We start from the raw sequence: 19687 nt of genomic DNA, 5'->3' as shown, positions 1-19687 counted from the left end.
AAACGGGGCGGCAACTGTTTGTACGTGGCTGGTAGAGGTCGCTCGGTGGTAGCTGCGTCCAATGCACTCTGTAACAGTGTGGTAAAGGATGCAGCAAGTTCGTTAATAGCCGCTGGGGTGACGGGTGGGCGCGGCTGGGGTGCGTCATTTAGGGCTCGCTCGAAGACCCTCCAGTCAATGCACTTCCGGCGAAGCGGTGTATGAAGCATCATGTTCGGTGAGGAGTTCACCAGAGTGACAACCACGGGAAGGTGATCGGACCGGAACTCGTCGACGATCACATCCTGCGTCATCTGGCACGTCAGTCCCTGATGGACCACGATGTCAATGGTGTCCTCTTTGTGGCTGGCTTGATCGGGGTAGTGTGTCGGCACGTCTGGGCCGGACACTGAAAAGTCCAGCGTCTCGGCGTCGTGCAGCAGGCGCCTACCCCTCGGGTTTGAAGTTCTCGAGTTCCACGCCGGGTGCTTCGCGTTCCAATCCCCAGCTATGACGCAGGGATGGGCGGCAGCGAGGAGCTCTTGGAGATCTGTTGTGGTGTACCGATTGTTGGGTGGCGCGTAGACCGCGAAGAATCCAGTGGGGCGACCTGCGAGTTGTAGCTCCACGCCGAGGGCATCGCATTCGGTTACCGCCACATCTGGCAGCAATCTGTGTGGTATCCGGCGTCTCACCATGACCGCCAGGCCACGGTAGGCGTAACCACGGGCGTCGACACGGTGCTGGCGGTAGACTTCGTAACCCGGCATGCGGAGTCTGGCTGTGGCGGCTAGGTGCGTCTCGCTGACTAGGGCGATGTCGATGTCCTGTGAGCTAAGTACATGTTTTAGATATGTGACCTTACCCGCGAGGCCACGCGCATTCCAGTGTAGGAGCCGGAGGCCCCCCATCATCGTCGACTACGACCTCGGGTTGGGCCCTTGAAGGCCGATGCCGCTCTCCTGAAGAGCGCGGCTGGGTTGTCCCCGGCTTGTACAGCCTGGAGGATATTGGCGATCGCCGACAGCGCCTCCTCCATTTGTGGCCGGCGCGCGCGGGACCTGGTGCGCGAGCGCGAAGATGGTGCTGTGCGAGGTGGTGCAGTGGCAGCGCGTTCATGGGCTGGTGTAGGTGTAGTGGCTGCGGTGGCAGTGCGGTTGGCGACGTCGGTGGTGACTGCATGGAGCGCGGCAGCGCGGCTTGCCTCCTGAGCGGCAAGCGAGGGTGGAGCACGACCTCGTCTGCGGCCACCACGTCTTGTGCGGTGCCGCACGGTGATGAAGTCGTCCGCTTCGCCTGTAGGGGCGACGCCAGACGTCGAGGGAGCGGCCGCTGATGTCGCACCCGTGGTCTGCTGAGAAGTTTCTTTTTGTGGTTGCTCGTGGCGTTGGCGCAAGGAGCGAGAGGGCGCAGTTCGGGCAAATGTGCCCGCGCGCCGGTTTTGTTCCTCCTCCTTGCGGACCGGGCAAGACGAATGGCAGGCGGGGTGTGGGCCCCCGCAGTTGGCGCAAGTCGCCGGCACGTCCCTCGGTCTCGTGCAGTCCGCCGCGCGATGCTCCCCTGCGCATCGAACGCACGCCATTCGTCGATGACAATTAACCGAAGAGTGCCTAAACGATTGGCAACGATGACACTGTGCAGGGCCCTGCTTCCCGCGCCAGGCTTCAATCGTTACTCCTGTCATGTACAGCAGCTCGGTTATGCTGTAAATGGCAGGGGTGATGTCAGGTGTTCGCCGCAGGACGGCGAGAAAAATGCACCCTGGTCGACCTTTTCTGGCACGAATTGGGCGTATGTACTCAGGCTCGTATCCAAGGGCTCGTAGCGCCTGGGCCAGTTCCTCGGGGTCGGTGGTGACTGGTATTCCCCGGATCGCCACCTTGAGGTCCTGCTCCGCTGGAAGAGAGTATGAGAACCAAGAGACCCGGCGGTCCTCCTTCTCCAGGTCTGTGAGGTAGCGCTGGACCACCCGGTACTCGTCAGCTGTTTCGGGAGATATACGGTAGCCCTTACCGTATGCCCTGGTGTTGGCGGAACGTCCAAGCAGTTGGCTGATCCTCCCCAAATGATGTACATAATTAGGGAGGAACTCGATCACAATGGGCGGATATGATGGCTTCTTCGGGGCCACAGGGGCCCTGGGGGGCTGTGCGTGGACCGTAGGTGCGGTCACCATCGCTGCGTATGAGGAGGGCGCCACCAGCGCAGGGGCGGCGTCGTCGTCAGCAGGAGCAACGGGAGCAGCAGGTCCAGGTGAGGCACCGGTGGCACCAGGGGGTGCGTTGGCGTTCCCCGCCCTGCCAGCCAAAGGGGCGGCGGGTGGCGGAACAGTTTTAGGTGGCGGCTGGACTGGAGGTCCCAGGTCAAGGCGGCGACCTGGCGCCAGCCGAGGGTCCCCAGTGGAACCTGGAGTAGCTGCTGTGGGTGCCACCGCACATGGCCGCTTTGCCACAGACTCACCTTCCGAGCCGGGGTCAACGGCTGAAAACGGGCGGCGTACAGGGGTGGCAGGGGTGCGCGCTGGGAAGCGACACTCGTCGCGGATCAGCGCCAACTCCCGCTGCTCGGCTTCGGTGAGCGGCGACTCTAATATGCCGCTGTTGCGTAGCGCTTCTTCACATTTTTCAGTTTAAATTGGGACTACTCTAGTATTATTATTCGCCGATAGATGTCAGGAAGATATATTTTTCAGTTTAAATTGGGACTACTCAAACACCACCTTTTTGTTATTTTCTATCATATATATATATATATATATATATATATATTTATCGACATTTTATGATCAGAAAAATCCACTTTGATTGATTGCGAAAAATTTAACTTAGGTTTATGTTCCTTTCATAGTTAATTAGAAATTTCTTATAAAATTCACATTTAGTAGTTTAAAATAAGACACAAATTTTCTAACTCTCTTAATGTGTGACGTGGCATGGCTGTTATCATAACCATGCTTCATATCATACGAAACATGAATCATATGCAATAATATCTCTTCAAGCAAGACCGAATTACTAAAGGACCACGTAACGTTTTGGGTTTCATCAGGTAAGGAGACCGAGACCACAACCAATACTTTGGATTACGGTCAGTGCAGAGAGTCAGATTTGCCCTTGTCAATGCTAGATGAGGGTAACGGGTTCATTACATTCAGACGAACCAAAATTATTCTGAAAGTACTAATAACTGCTTTACAAATTGCTCATACGTTTTACTTGTGACAATATCAATGATAAGCATAGTTTATAAAGTTTATATAACTGTATAACAGTTAAATATTAGATAGTATATTTATAAGTATATAATATTATTTAACCTTAACTATAGTTACCAACCCTTTATAATATTATAATATTAGTTTATAAAGGGTGAAAGGTATTTTTATATAGGTAACGATAGATAAAACTCTACATTAAACACTGAACCTGATTGATCACCAAGTTTCATTCATTTATTTATCGCCTTTTATTTTGAGAGGATAGGAGGGATAGTCTTTGGGGTTTCTTGTATAGATTTGAAAGTGAATAGAGGTAAATCTGCCATGTCCAGGGTCTGAAGTTATGCAAAAGTCGTCAACGGGCCTCAGTCATAGTGTTTATGGCACCGAACCCTTTAGCCCCCAACTCGTTGTCAGCGCCGCACAGCGCACCGCACTCTCTCAAACAAAGCTATTAGAGGAAATTATTTGATTAGGTGTTCGAAATTATTTCAATCATTTATATTATTGTGTTATTCTTTCCACCTCTTAGTTGATGTAACGTTTTCCCAAAGTCATGGAAAGGGCGACCTAACCTGATTTTCTGCACAGCCATCTCGCCTGCCGAAAACAAACTTATTTACATAAAAGAGTCTCTCGATCGAATGTCGTAACGCAATGCTTTTAAACAACGATTTTAGAAAATACTGTAATGAATAATGAATCATCTACAAATAATAAACTGTGCTGAAACTTCAATTACGAAATAACGCTTTTTCTCAATTTCTCAATGTCATAGATAGAAAATAAACAAAGAACGTTTCTTTTATATACTTGTATACATTTTGTTTTATATACAATCTCTTAAATATGTATCACTCGATTTAAGGTTAAAATAATTTAATATCGACTAAGAGATAAGGAATGTCGTCGTGTAAATTTAAAAATTCGTCAGACCGTAATTCGACAGTTTATCCCGTATGGATTAGTTCATTAAAAGCGAATTAGTGTAAATGGTTATTAAGTTGAGCGTTGTGTCGAGAGCTCAATGAACTCAATCCTTTCAGGAGGTTAAACGAATTATTTCATTAGAATTTCGTATTAATCAATCAATTATTCCACTTTTTAATGGTACTTATTCACACCTGGCAACATTTAGATAGACTCCAAAAACTATATAAATTAGACGTCAACATGTTGTAATAATCTCTTGTTAACCACGATTGCTGAGAAAGCAAAAGGCAAACCAGAGGGCAAGATTATGATTGACGCACGGCTCTTTATAAAGATTTGACCAATATTACATAGTTCTAGATTACCTGGTGGATACTCGTGGTAGTTGACAGTGGTGTAGTGTGCAAAAGGTGAAGCGGCCAGCAGAGACAGGACCCAGAGAACTAGCACGATCCTTAAGGCCCGCCGCAGCCCTGCCACGGCGTAGATATGCAGCGGATGACAAATTGCCAGATAGCGCTCCAACGTGAAGGCGACAATCGTTAGAACGGAGACGTAGGAGGCCCTGCACAAAGAACTTCCATTAAATCGATCGATCAGTATGTGTTGTATACATACATTGACAATAGTTAAAGTAAAACAGCTTAATTATATTTTCTGTCATTTTTATAGGCTCAGTAACATTACAAAATTTGTTAAATATCAAAAATTATGTTTTTTTTTCAGATCAGATATTTCTTCCCATCTTTTTTAATTTAATTAGGATGGATGGATGGATGTTTATAGAAAAAACAACAATTTGTTACAAAATTATGTAAATAAGCTATCAAACTTTTATATTTTGGGTTGCGTATAATTGAAATCGGTGTTGGGAGTTACAGAATACGAGCGCAATTCAGGTTTATTTAGAAGCATTGAGCGTATACGTGCACTAAGTGGGGGTATTAATGAACCACGTTTTTACCCTGAAACCTGGTAATAGACATTGTATGACGATAATAAAAAAATAACATTTTAATAAAAACATTATTTGCAAATCGATTAAGGCTAAATATATGTTCAAAGGTCTAAGCTTACATTTGTCATTACTGTACACTTTTAATAAATGCCTTTATAACCCGTATTTGCAGATCATGGCTTTAATTTTGAGCTTGAACGATCACTATCCCTGATTGAATATGAGTCACCCACGTTGTTGACATTAGTATTGTATATTATGCACAACACCCACATTTTACGGCAGAAGTGGAGTGAGAGGAGATGAAAATTTCTTTATAATGATATCCGTGTTTTGGTAGGCTAGTTATCCAGATTCATTGCTAAGGAGCAAATCAATTTTCTTTATAAAGGTACACATTAGGTACATACAATATATTATTAGGCATGCGCAATTTACTGTAATATATTGTGTAATATTAAGATGATTTGTTAATTAACACCTAGGCCTGATTTTGAATAAAATAAAGTGACGGTAAAAATTTACACGTCATGTTAGTGCATTGCTTCTATAATGTTTTAGCTTAAGATGCAAAGTTTTCTGCAGTACGTTAGTAATTGCCCTGAAAACATTGTGCTCATTAAAACTTTTTTATTAAAGCTTTTACCATACTTTCACTTTAAGGTTTAATTACATTAGCTATGTGGGCGTGGTTCTTTGAATTTTTTAATCAACTTATTCAAAATCAGGTAAAACGACTTTTTAATACTTCCTAGCGAGTGAAGCTGAAGGAGTACAGTAGATAAATATCTAAGTGCTTCAATTTAATAGAGTAAATTCCAAAGCACTTTCTTTTTCTAACATCATTCTAATCGATCACTTTAAAACGTACATCTTAATATATATAAATCACGTGACACGTAGTTTATCCGATTTACTCCTAAACTACCGAACCGATATCAATCAAATTTGCATACGGTGTGCAGTTTGATCTAACTTAAAAGAAAGGATAGCTTACATCTCAATTTATACCCGCAATATTACTTTATTGCAAATATTTGTTTATAGTTTGATACAATTCAAACAGATGGCGCTATGTTAATAGCACCAACGTTTCACATAAGCTATCTACCTTTCATATAAGTTCTCCTACCATTTCCCTTGAATAGTTGACTTCTATGTAATATAACAAAAACCTTAGCCACAGCAACGCTTGGCCGAATCTGCTAGTAATATATAACGAGAGTTTCATAACACAAACGACAATTATTGATTTTACCTAACCCAAGTCCTTTCTGGAGGCAAAATTGCCGCTTACTTTAAAAACGTAAAAACGTTTTACCTTAAATTCAAATGAATAAAGAGTTATAACAAACTTCGTTACTAAAGTGTATTTCATACTTCTTACATTCTACCAACACCTGCATCTACATCACTGGATGAGAAGGCTAATCACCTACTTGTCTTGTCTAAAATTATCATTACATTTTAACAACAGATGGCGTTTAATGTATGACTTTACAGTTCAATAATATACAATATTACATAAGTGTGTAATAGTAGGGTAGGTACTTTAAAAAGTGTTAGACGTCATTCCGTACGTCAGGTTATTTACGCCAATGTCTTAAAAAATATAAATGATAAAGGCTTGAAGCGCTCGCAAGAACTGAACTTTTAGCCAAAGTTATTGTGAACTAAAAAACCAGAAACATCTAAACTTAATAAACTTATTAAACCCGGTTTTACCTTGCTGTTTTCGATTAGAATTTGAATTAACTGCCTAGTTTAGAAGAAAAAATAAATAACAATGAAACAAAAAAATTCAAAAGCCTAACATTGCTGTAATCAGGCACAATTCTATTAGGTAAATTTCCTCATTAATTTTCATTTTTTTCCCCGTATCAACAAAAATTTTGCACATGGAATGAGAATTATTTGCAAAACCGGCCAAACTTTGTTTGATAGTCGCCCGATTAAAAAGCAAATTTCTCATTTAATAACAATCAAACCTTTTCTTTGCGACGTGTACCCGACGCGTTGTTCCAAACGGTTTAATCGAAAAATTCGGGAATTGTGTCAATTTCGTTTACCTTGCCGTTTTCCTGTATATCAAATCTACTATATTCTGATCTTGCTAAATGTGAGTGATATGTGTATGACATATTTGCATATTGTCTTCGGAATATGGTCAGAATATTAAAGAATATTATATCTCGACTCGTTAAGCTACTGCGTAAAGCTTGAGTTCTTTAGATTTGAAATTAAATAATAAACTTATGGTAATACTGGGTAATAATAATTTTGACAGTAGTATATTAAAATAATTCTCCAAAAACACAAGTAAAATGTGCAGTGCAACTTCAATATCCCATTCAACCTATTTTAACAATGTCGGCTTTTCTGTTTTATGCTGTTTTTGCATACCTTTCTTTCACAGCGCACAATTTTACAGCTTCGCCGGGAACCTTAATTTATATGGAAATCTGTATTGGGTGGCTTGAAATGATATCTTTATCAATTTGAGTAGAGAGAAATTGTTTTTATTTGAGGACCCAACATTGAATTGTTTCGGAAATACTTCAGTGGGCAGCTGCCACATAATGCTGCAAAAATTACCTACCTTATATAACGCTGTTATTAAGTGTACAATTAAGTTGCCTACATGAATAAATGATTTTATTTATTCATTTAAGATTTAACAATTAAGCTTTAACGCAGATAACGTGGTTCAAACAATTTTGATTCATGTACTCAAACAATCAACAAGACAGTGGGTGAACTCTAAATGAAGACAACACACATAATAATCTAATATTTAGTAACAGTATTTAGGCCAGGCCAAATAATAGCGGGGTTCTTTCGGAAATAATAAAACACCGAATCACGTTTGAAATTTTATATTATAAAAATAAATAAATAAATAATGTAACATTTTGGTATAAGCTTCGTTTCTCTAAATTTAACATAAACCTATATATTAATGATTATTGACTGACATTTTATTATAAAAGAAAACTATGTAAGCAAATATATAATAATTAAAAAGGAGTTCCTGGTATTGGGCACACAACTGTTCTGAAAGTTATCTGTAATTTATAATATATTTATATTAGAAACACCCCATTTTATTATAACGTATATGCATAGTCTAAAACGAATTATTAAGTCTCCTTAGTCTCCTACAAGTAATCCCCAAATAAACATACCGAAAACCGATTGAAATACAAAATTTATTTCACTAAATATAACAATTATGATCAGGCCATTCCGTCCGTCTGTTCATTTAGTAAATCCCCTTAACATTTTATATAAGATAGTCATTATATCTTTATTTAATCGCGCTCCTTTTTCCTGAAGGCCCTATGAGAGTGTCCAAACAACATTCTCCACCCTTGCCTGTCTACCCTGCGAAATGGCTCAGCCATAGTCTGGAATCCACGCATAAAGTATTACGAAATAAAGCTACTTTAGATTCCTTTACAACTTTCGTTCACCAACGTATTTTTAATTTAAAAAAATATCATGCCTGGTTTATCTCAGTGATTTATATAGGAAACAGTAACAGATCGTAAACGAACCGCTAAAAGTAAAAAATGTTTTTCAATTCCCATAGTAACAGTCATTTCAGTTTAAATTGAATTTCGTGTTAGCAATGGTATATGAATATTAAATAATGAATAGATAATACGTGAAAAACAGAGGTAAAATTCAATTAAAGGCCTCGGTCGAGGTCGGCCTTCACAAAACGAAATATATTCTTAACCAATTATCGTGGCAATAAAAGAACGTGTATTTGTTTTTTGCTCGGTTCGTTTTATTAGCGCGTGTTTATGTTTCTTTGCGTTTTATTGCTGACAATTGTGATTTATTTTTGGTACAGGCATGGATGCGTTAGAGAGATAAAATGATTTTGATTTGGCAGTCCATCCATCACATCAATATCATACAGTTTTAGTATATCTACTAGAACAATAGTTTGTTTTTATAAATAAATATTTGATTGTTTAGGGAAATTGGTCCTCTTTTGTTGTGCTGCTTCGTAACGAGAAGCAGACAAGAGGTTAATCACCTACTTGCCTATTCGATTGAGAATAAAAGGTCCAAATTTGTAGTGTTTATATATAGACTCTCATCGTAGATGTTACAAAGGAAAATTTCCCAAGCCCTTTATTCAGAATAAGCTGATCCCATAATAATTATTTGATCCACCAGTTAATTGTTGTGAATATTAATAATATAGTTCACCCGAGATCATAAGAGAAAGCATCAAAATGGAATGTCAAAAAATATTCTTTCTCCTTACTTTTATCTCAGATTTATTTTGTACTCTAATACAAATAAAATATTAAATAAACAAATTTTCATTTACCGGCGACTTACGTTTACCCAAGACAATATACGTCTCGCGATACAAAGCGCCCGGCATCAGACAGTTTTGATTGAAAGGCGCCAATTAGGAGCCTTCGCAGGGATCAATTTCCCTAAGCTGTATTTGTTTATTGCAAATGTATTCTTGTTCACGAAAATAACAACCCCACAGCTTCTATTCAAATGTCTACATACGGAAGACAAAGTAAATATTCGTTTTTGTTTTGACGTAGGTAATTAAATGTGGATGAAGGTTACGAAAATACGATAAAAATATTGTAAGACAAAAAATAAGCAATTTTCACTTTGTGAATTCAATGCAACGAAGACACACAAAGTTTAGGGACACAGTGACATAATAACACTTATTTTAGATAAAGCAGCTTTAGATTCCTTTACAACTGTCCTACACACAAATAAATACAAAAGTATTGCAATATTAAATATGAAATATTATATTATGTAGGATATTTAATACTAAAGTCGCTACCGCTCCCTCATGATAATCATGCAGATTGTAAATCTAAACGAAAAGATAGATTAGCCCACAAGTCTAACATAATCGTTGTCAGACACAGAAGGTACTAAGCTACTTGTCCATAAATAAATAAAACCGTCAAGGTAACTAATGCTTTAAAAAAACTTTGGCAAAGACCCATAAGATTGTAGACCTGGTTTTACTAAAGAAAAATCATTAGAGGCTTCTATTGACTTACTGAAGTAAATTGAAATATACTATAATATAAGTAATATTCGTAAGTAAAAATATCTAATCCTATAAGGGTCTAGAATGTAATATGTAATGTAATGAACGTATTCCACTTGGCTGCGTTGCATCAACGTAAGTTGTAAAGATGCAAGCGTTGCCGGAAACGCAAGGTTCAGATTAGTTCAAGTGGAAATTTCAATTCTGTTTCTACTTGCTATTTAAGTTAATTAAAGAAATAAAAAAAACTGTTCGCACTCATGTTTTGTAATGTAACGGAATCCGCATCTTAAATACGAATTTCGTTACAAGTAAGAATAAAAAATATTATTATTTGGAGCTGTGACAAAATTGAGTTCCTTGAAATCTGAATACATTTAATAGAAGCAGAATCTCGCGAGGAATCCATTATAATGGCTGACAATGGCATTACGCGTAATCTTCTTTGTAATACAGAATATTTTATTTATTTTTAGACAAAACTTGTGCCTTGATTCTTTAGGTAAACACCCACGTTAAAAAATTCATAAATCAAAAATAATAAAACAATTTTTGAGATACAGACGACTTCTATCGATACCACAATAATCATTTAGTCTTACGCAGTTTTGATTATGTTCTTAACTTACGTGCTTGTGGTGTACTTGTTTGTATACAACACAGAAATACACATGAACTTAATTAGTTTTTGGATACGTATAAATTAGATTTAAAATTTGACCCTTTCCTTAAATTCTCAATACATAAAATATCTGAGAGAAAAAAAGATGTGTAACTAGAACTGTCCGTCCAATACTTACGCTTCAGATATTAGAGCACGAAGTTTGCAAAAGACGACACCCAAACTGTAGGGATACTGATGCCAGTACACGGAGAGATCATTCGGCAGACCTGTCAACAAAATATTCAGCTTAATTTTTATGAAAACGGGCACTGGCATTGGCAACGAAACGCCTTAAAGGCAATCATAGATATTTTTTATTGCAAAAGCTTTTCACAAATGCTTTTAATCGTTGTTTCAAATTGCCAGCTCTTTACGAATGCCACTAGATTTTCTCTAAAAAGGGAACCTGATTTTATTTTGAATCAAATATATTTGAATTTTATTTTGAAAGAAAAAACTAACAAAAATGAACATCATTCGATATGTCAACGCCCATTATCCGGATGCTAGCTGAGTCTTTAGGGAGAGAGTCATCGAAAAGAAGAGTAGCAACAAAAGGTTTTTTTTAGCGTGAAAGGCGCAAACTTTCTGTGGTTAAATTGGACTAGATTTATTCTAGCCTAGTTCAAAACAATATTTTTATTAATTATTATATTATAAAGTATCATAATTAATATTATATTATGTATATATGTTGTATTTTTAATAAAAAAAATTAAAAACCAAACTCTTTTCATACATAAATAAATTTAATAAAATACATATAAGTTGTATGCATGGTAACTCAAAGAGTACACTACAATAAAGCTTGGCGGAAGCTTGTAGAAGAATGCTTATTATTACAAAGCACAATTATATTGTATATTGCATAAATAATAAATAAGCTTTATCCGCTCCTTTGCGACTTGGAATTAAAAACTTGAATACTGAATAATTCCCAAGTGCCTTTATGTTTCTTCTATTAATCTCTAAGGAGCTCAAAACGCCAGAAGCATGTTTTAAAGTAATTTTCCTCTCATTCATATTAATAAGAAATATTTTTCATTTCTATGCATGTCTTATTTCAAATTTGTATATTAAATTACTTTCATACAAAGCCTACCTTGATTCTCACTTCACAAACAGATTCCTAATGAAAGCGAGTGGGAGTGTAAAATTTATTAGCTAACACTTTATCCTGTTCTCAGGAGAATGTTTTCTAGACAGAATCGCTAACACTAAAGCTTATTTTGCGACTAGAGACAAAACGTACTATAAAAATGGTATCGATTAATAGTATGACCGCTATAATCGTTGTATCATCGCTCATGATGACTACATTGAATTATTAAAAAAAAAAGATTTCTATGTTAGCTTAGGTTAGCTTTCCACCCACCTCATATTCTTTGCAGCTACCCGTGCTAATTCGGGGATAGCCTGCTTACCACTAATCAAAATAAACATACTCTTAAATATAAGACGTTTAATTAATATCAACGTGCAATGAGTTTATACTAATTGATGATATTACGAGCCCGTATTCTTAAGTTTATTCTTAAAGTTGAATTTCAAGATATTATAATTTGTCCAACTAGATTTAAAAATAACCCACAATTAATAAAATAGTAAAAGTATAAATGTATGAGTAGAAAGTAATAATAGAAAAAAAAATTATCATTGATTACAATATCAATTGGTTTTGACCGCAGTTGCAAACGGTAAGCAAATAATCACTGGCTGCAAATAATCTTTATTGAAAGTTCAAAGTGAAAGCTTTGAAACGTTTTGTTATAAACCTATAAAGAAGCACAGCTTGGAAGGGAGAGGAAATGAAATGAAAAGGGAGAAGAAGACAAAAATAAGTACCCATTGAAAAGGAATAGGTTTTCATTGTGGTATCCTTAATCCTTAACTTGAAGTAGTTAGAGTTTAAAATGCAATTAAAACACATTGAAAATAAGTTACCCATCTATTTACTTATCCTATCTAAAGATGAGCAGTGTTTGCCTAGTGGCTTCAACGTGCCACTCTCATCCCTGAAATAGTTAGTTTGATCCCCTGCTGTGCATCAATGGACTTAATTTCTATGTGTTCACTTAAGTTCGCAGGAGGCTGATCACCTACTTGCCTTACTTACATTATCAAATTTTCGTGAAACAGATACAGAAATCTGAGGCCCAAACCGAAAAAGGTTATTGCGCCACTGATTTATTAATTCGCTATAGATTTCTTATAGATTCGCTGAAATTTGCAGTTTTTTAAAAACATTCCGCACATTTGTACAATGTATTGACCACGTGTGTAGTGAAGGATGGCTTTTCTGTTGAGGAGGCTCTTTCAGAAGAATATTGCGGCCCTGGTAGTTCAAATGATTTGATCAAGTAATTTGACTATTCTAGTACGAGACAGTTTGGAAAATGTTCTTGCTGTAGCAGGATCAAGGAAATGTGTTCTATAAATATAACGTTCACTTTAATAGGCTAAAAACGATTTAAAAACGTATTATGTTTGTTGAAGCGAAACTTCTTTATCGGCGTTGAAAAAAAATTACAGTTACATTTTACGGTTACGCATCACACTTTTCGGTTACACGTCACATTTTTCTGTTACGCGAAATGTTTGTTTTGTCCCTACCACGGTTGAATCAAAGAGAATCAAAGCCATTAATAACAAAAATATATAATAAACCATGATAATAATAATTATATTACAATTAATAAAATTCTGTAAAAACTTAATCTAACCATTGAAAGATTATTTATTTAAGAAATCGTATACCCAGTACAATGACAATCTACTCGTGATTTTTCCTAAATTACCTATCTGTATTATTTAATTGCATTTTAACTGTGACGATAATAATTGTAAATAATGTAAAAAAAATTCTTTTTTAATAGCATTTGTTGTATTTTGTGATAGTTCTCACATACTGTAGTTTGTTCATAAATAAGTATGAAAAAGATATATTTGATTTAATTTGCTAACATTCTAATTTAAAGAATATTAAATAAAAAACCAAACCAATATAAAATGAAATATTGAATTGGCGTAACGCAACTAAAAAATTGTATTATTTGTATTCATGTACATAAATGATACTAAAAGCCTTTTGTTAAACTTTATCTAATTTAACTTTGTTTAGCGAATTTCTGTGTAATTGCAGTTATTCGATCATTTTTCAAAAAATTAGTTCACATTTTTTTAATTTTAGCAATTGTCACAATCGATATTTGATGTCGGTAAATGTAAATTTAAAATTGCGTAAAACCTAAAGTTTTGCACGAGTGTATCTAGATGGCGCTAGCTGTTATTTAAAACGTGTTTACAAAGTGTGTTGTAAGTTTTATATTGTCAGTTAATATATGTACATTAAAAAAGTATTGAGCTATCGAAGGAATTTTATTAAAAAAGCTTTTTATTCAGTTACTCGCGGACTCACCAGGGAGCTTGGATAGAATAATTCACTACTTCATGTACATTTAGCCCTCTAAGTAAGTTTTCAAAACACTACACCCTTGTATGTTGCCGTTAAACCTGAAAAGTTTACTTCCATTCTAGAAACAGACTTTTATCATATTGTAGCTATCTGTAAAAGTCATAATAAATAATGTTCATGTAAGTAGCGGAGTTTATGGAAATTGATCATCATTTAACTGTTCAATTACGGTTATTCGCACAGCGGGCGGTTCATTTTCATATAACTATACAAACCATGAAACTATAATATGTTGCCTGTTAAAACACCTCGGTGTTTTTTCACGTATAAGAAGAAAGTACAGTACATGTCTATTATATCTGTCTCTATAAAAATAAGAAATTAACATTTTTCACAATTCTGTCTGTGTGTCTGTTTTAACTGTTGATTGTTCTGATGTCAGACCTAGACGCAATTCACACAGCCCCGTGACTTGTCAAAAGAAGAGAATAGAATCAAGAGAAATCAATAATTATCTGGTTTTTCGTCATATTTGTGATGAATTTAATTAAATTAGTTGATCAAATTTAGAAAATATAACGAATACTATAGCTAGCTTCCTCTGTGTTAAGGTAGCCTGTTCTTCTTTTTGGTAACTTTTACAATTTTTTTTTATACTGCTCATTTTAATTAGTAAATATATAGATCTTCGTAGAACATTTGTAGTCTATAGAAACTGATACTAATGTAAAAACAGCTATTTAATAAGTCATGTATGTATAAAACTTTATCGTCGTTCTTCAAAATCTTTAAGATAAATATAAACTATTGTTTATTTAGGCTCATTTCTGACATTTGATTGAAATATGATGAAGTGTACGATACCAGATTTTGTAAACAATTTTTTATTTTATATGACGTCAATACGAAGGCCAATAATATTCGTAAGAATTTATAATACCTCCTTCCTACTCTTGGGTGATCTTATGAGTAAAAGAGTATATTTTAATGTATGAAAATTGAAGGAATCAAATTTCTATAGACAAATTCAAAACTCAGTCTAATAAACATATAATACTCATAAACAGTTTAAAACTTAAACTATTTATACTTCAAAGTAAAGTTCGTCTTCGTTGATTTTTATGTTGATATCTCTTGATAAATTCGCCTTTAATATACGATATTTAAACGTTTCCCGGAAATTCCCTTAATTGCATAAAATGTGGCAGTTTAAGCAATAATGCACATTTTAGAAATCTATCCACATAAATAGGAACCTGACTCACCAAACAGCAATAAGAGAAGATCGCTCAATGCCAAGCTAAAGAGGTAATAATTGGTGTCTGTATGCATCGCCGGGTGTCGCACTATGACCTCGCACACTGCCACGTTTCCTATGACGCCCGTCACAAATATTACCAACAAAAATACTGTGATCGGTATTATTCTCGACAATGGCAGTCGCCTCGGCCCCATCATGCACCATAGCATTTCTTCTTCACTACAGTCGAACACGCTCAAGTTCGTACATCGCATATAAAAGTCTTCCAAGGATTCGTTCGCGCGTAGAAACTCCATTGCGGCTTAACACATTTAATTGTCTAATTATTACCACTGATATACGTAGGGGCCGCCGGCACTAGTCTATGATAGTTTTTGGATTGAGGAGAATTATTCTTATATGTATACTTCTACTACAGATTAATTTGGTCTGTGGAAAAGTGGTCTGGAAAGTTGGTCTGTGTATAGGTAATATTACTTAATTATACTTATTTAGTTTATTGCACGTAAAGTTAGTGGAGCACGAATGCCAGCTTTCGATACGTAAGCTCGGCGCCGTTAGCTCTTCTATACTGAGCTTCGGAGTTCGGAGAAAGGGCTGCGATGTGTATGGCTGCTAATATCATCTATAAGATAGATTCATCCTATAGCCGAATACAATCAACTAGAACAGACAACTTAATAGGAGTTTCATTGTTAGTAATAAATGTACTTTTTACAATTTATTTCATATACTAGAAACGGTAAGACTTCAGTGATTTTATTTTTTAGGATGCCAAGCAACTCCTTGCTTGACTTCAATTGCAATTTCAAGGGTTCAGCAAACTGAAACATAGCATATGATTATATTTAGTTATTAATACTTTAGTAAGATGTTGAATCAATCAATAAATTATGATATAGTTTGGAAGTTGTAGTAACTTTTAACCGAACTATACAAAGTAGAAGTAAATTGGAGGAAAAATATGCCTACTGAAAAACTACACAACAAAGTTGACAGCTTCGATTATGTGTTAAAATGACTAAGGGAAACTGTTAACTGCGATACGGTACTAGCTGCTTATATGGAATTATATGGTAAATTAATCGAAGTAAATAGCGTAATTATTAAGGCGAAAAAAACGTTGATGTTCCACAATTTGTTTTAATACATGTTGTCTTCAGTTGTCTTCATCTAATCTTGATAGTTTTATTTAAGAAACTCATAATTTTATCTCTTCCTGTATGTATATTTTAGAAATGTCTTTATAAGTCTTTATAAGTGAACGGGAATGGACCTCAGTCGAACTAGGCATGAGAAGAAATTATTCCAAAAATTTATATGGAATTTTATAGGAAAAACACATTCACAGATATCTAGAAGGAGATTTTAAAAATTGACTTAACTCTTGCAAATAAATAATAATATTCTATGTTGATAATTAGGATAAAACATTAAAATTGACACACATTTGATAACGTAATATTTTGATATTTTTTTCTTCAAATAACATAACAATTGATATGACTCATAATGTAAAATTCCTTTTATGACAAATTTTCACGCAGAATATACTGAACATGCGAACATTAAATTGTTTGATTGATTCTGTAACATATTCTTGCAAATAATTAATTATTATTATAAAGAATCTAAGCAACAACAAGTAGGAGCCTTAAATAATATAATATGTCAGGTTAGTTCGAACGCTTGTAAAGCGAGAGCGGTTCATCCGATTTTAATGGGTTTTGTAGTTGTCTCGATCTGATAAAGAAATCACATAAAAAAAAACAAATGCAAAATGTTTTGCGAGTGTCTATGCATATGTTTATATAGTAGGAGATCCAGCCCTAAATCGTCCTTCACCGGGGTGATTAATGAACGAAAAAATATTTTTAAAATGAAATTTAAAATATTAAAAAATAAATAAACAATGATTTCGCTGAAAAAATCCTGGACATGTTAAAATATTAATTAAAAAATGACTTTTTATTAAAAATTGTACTGATGAGATTAATAAGAAAATCTTATACCAGCTGAAAGTATGAGACTTGCAAAATGTGAAATTGTTAGGTTCTTTATTTTTTTCCTGGACGGACACAAGGTTCCCAGGTATACACAGGTATATTAATAGTAGGTTTTTACACTGAAATGATTAATCAATAAATTTTATATCAATGTGAGCGCTGTTTTATTGCATTGTTGGTCCTAAGTGCGGTTCGCGAATTTTAAAAATTGGAATTTTAGTCCGGCTGGGAACAGGCCGACAAAGAAGTCCGACTGTATCTATTTTATTATTTTTTGGTTTTTAGTACATTTATCTTAAACATTGCAATGTATGTTTAACATAAAACCGTTTAACTTAAAAAGTTTTTTTACCTATTTTTTAATTTATATTATTATTATTTATTACTACAGATGTCATGTGGAACATGGTGTAATGGTTGCAGCACCTTACAATGTGGTTAAAAAGTGTATTAAGAATATCCATAGCGCAAAATCACCTACATCATGAGCACACCCCACACACACACAACATTACGTACATACCCACACTTTTACACCATCACACAATACTACCAAATTTAGGCTTAGTTAAAAAAATTGTATCAAAATTACTTAAATGTATTGAATATGTCGGCGCATTGTTAGCGCCATCTATTGAGATTTTCGTCGGAAATGGAACATGTAGTAATTTTATAATCTTTATTATTTATGTTACAGCAATGGTGTTAGGGTGGGCTGGCACTGTCATTATCATTAAATGACATTAAAGTCAAATTAATTTGAAACCGTTAATATTTTCAATTAGTTTTCAATGTTGCTCAATCTATAATTAACGACTATTCAATGGTCAATAATAATTACGACACCATAATCATAATTATTATTATGGAAAGTTATTTATCATAATTTTAAATATTAGAGACTTAATAACAATAAATTTTAAAGTAATCTTTAACACTCGTTCGATGACTGCCGTTTGACTCTGTGATCTATTCGGGTTTGGTCGTGGAACGAGTACCCGAAATGTTACGAAGCTTGTTCATTACATATTCTGGTAGTTATTGTAGCAGGAACTGATTGGTGCGGCCCTCAGTTCGATTGAGCGGTCGAACCAAGCAGAAGCCTTTAAAATGTAGACTCTAATGTCGAAATTAAATGGCAGATGCCAACAAACTAATCTATGACACCAGTATTACTGACGTCATTATCTTCAACAATTTAATGGCAGCTTTAATGGAATGGCTTTTGTTCCGAGTAATCTTGTTTCTTGTTGATTCAAAACTAAATAAAAGTGATAGATTAAGTGATTACCTAATTACTAGTGAATAGATTTTAGTGAATTTCTGTAAAAGACATACTTTGTGCGGTTTTGATTATGACTTTGATGATTCTTCTGTTCCTACCATTATTACAACTTAATTACGACATGGCTGATTCTGATGATAAAGGGCTTCCACCCATAAATACTTTTTGTTTTTTGTTCCCTTTTGTAATGAATTTAAGATTACTTATTATTATTTTACACATTTATTATTTTAAAACACGTTTATTTTTAAATAATATTTATATTCAATTTACAAGCTACTTTATTTGATGGTTGTACTTGATTCACGATGTAATGAATTTATGATAATATGTTATTATTTTACAATTTTATTATGTTTATAATTAATATTTATAATTTACAGTATAGATTATTATTTGATGGTTGTACTTGTTTAATATGTTTTATTCGATGTTAGTAAGTTGATTGATTCGATACCGACAGTTACGAACAGAATGACGAGTCGTCTTAAAATGATCTAAAATAAGTGAGAGTATTCGGACCGATCCGCTTGACCAAGACGGAAGTTAAATTGTAAGCTGTGTGGTTGTTTGAGGATAAGAAGTGTTGGAAATATACTTAATTATTGTTGTAACAAAGCAGACGTTTATTATTATTATACACCGAGAATCGAATAGTGAGAATTCATCACACTTTTATGTAAATCTTTTTTTATTAAAATGTATCATGTATACCATCTTTGGCTATATTTTCAGTGTATATATAAATTATGTTTGCTGTAGGATTCCGAAATAAATAAACAAGCAAACGTTGTGTAAAAGGAAAACGTTGTCGTGGGAAAAAGTGTGAAAATAATGTGCATATTAGAGAATACAACAAAATAAGAAACGTATAATAATTTTTGCGATTCATTTAATAACAATTTATAATTGACAA

General features: G+C 35.4%; 1 protein-coding gene across 2 annotated transcripts in view; it reads right to left on the bottom strand.

The window, feature by feature from the left end:
• LOC111001604 (neuropeptides capa receptor-like) overlaps nucleotides 1–15900 on the bottom strand; it is a 29855-nt gene extending 13955 nt beyond the window's left edge. For both annotated transcript variants that reach the window (XM_045631795.1, XM_045631796.1), the window contains exons 1-3: nucleotides 15485–15900; nucleotides 10941–11031; nucleotides 4495–4694 (exon numbers count right to left, since the gene is read on the bottom strand). In XM_045631795.1, the coding sequence (XP_045487751.1) occupies nucleotides 4495–4694; nucleotides 10941–11031; nucleotides 15485–15776 (583 nt within the window). In that variant the 5' untranslated portion in view covers nucleotides 15777–15900. The remainder of the gene's footprint in view (nucleotides 1–4494; nucleotides 4695–10940; nucleotides 11032–15484) is intronic.
• Between the last annotated feature and the right edge of the window lie 3787 nt (nucleotides 15901–19687).

Source organism: Pieris rapae, chromosome 16 (genome assembly GCF_905147795.1).
Source record: "Pieris rapae chromosome 16, ilPieRapa1.1, whole genome shotgun sequence".
Taxonomy (NCBI): Eukaryota; Metazoa; Arthropoda; class Insecta; order Lepidoptera; family Pieridae; genus Pieris; species Pieris rapae.
Note: the sequence above shows the minus strand (reverse complement) of the source record. Positions and strands in the feature narration are given on the sequence as shown.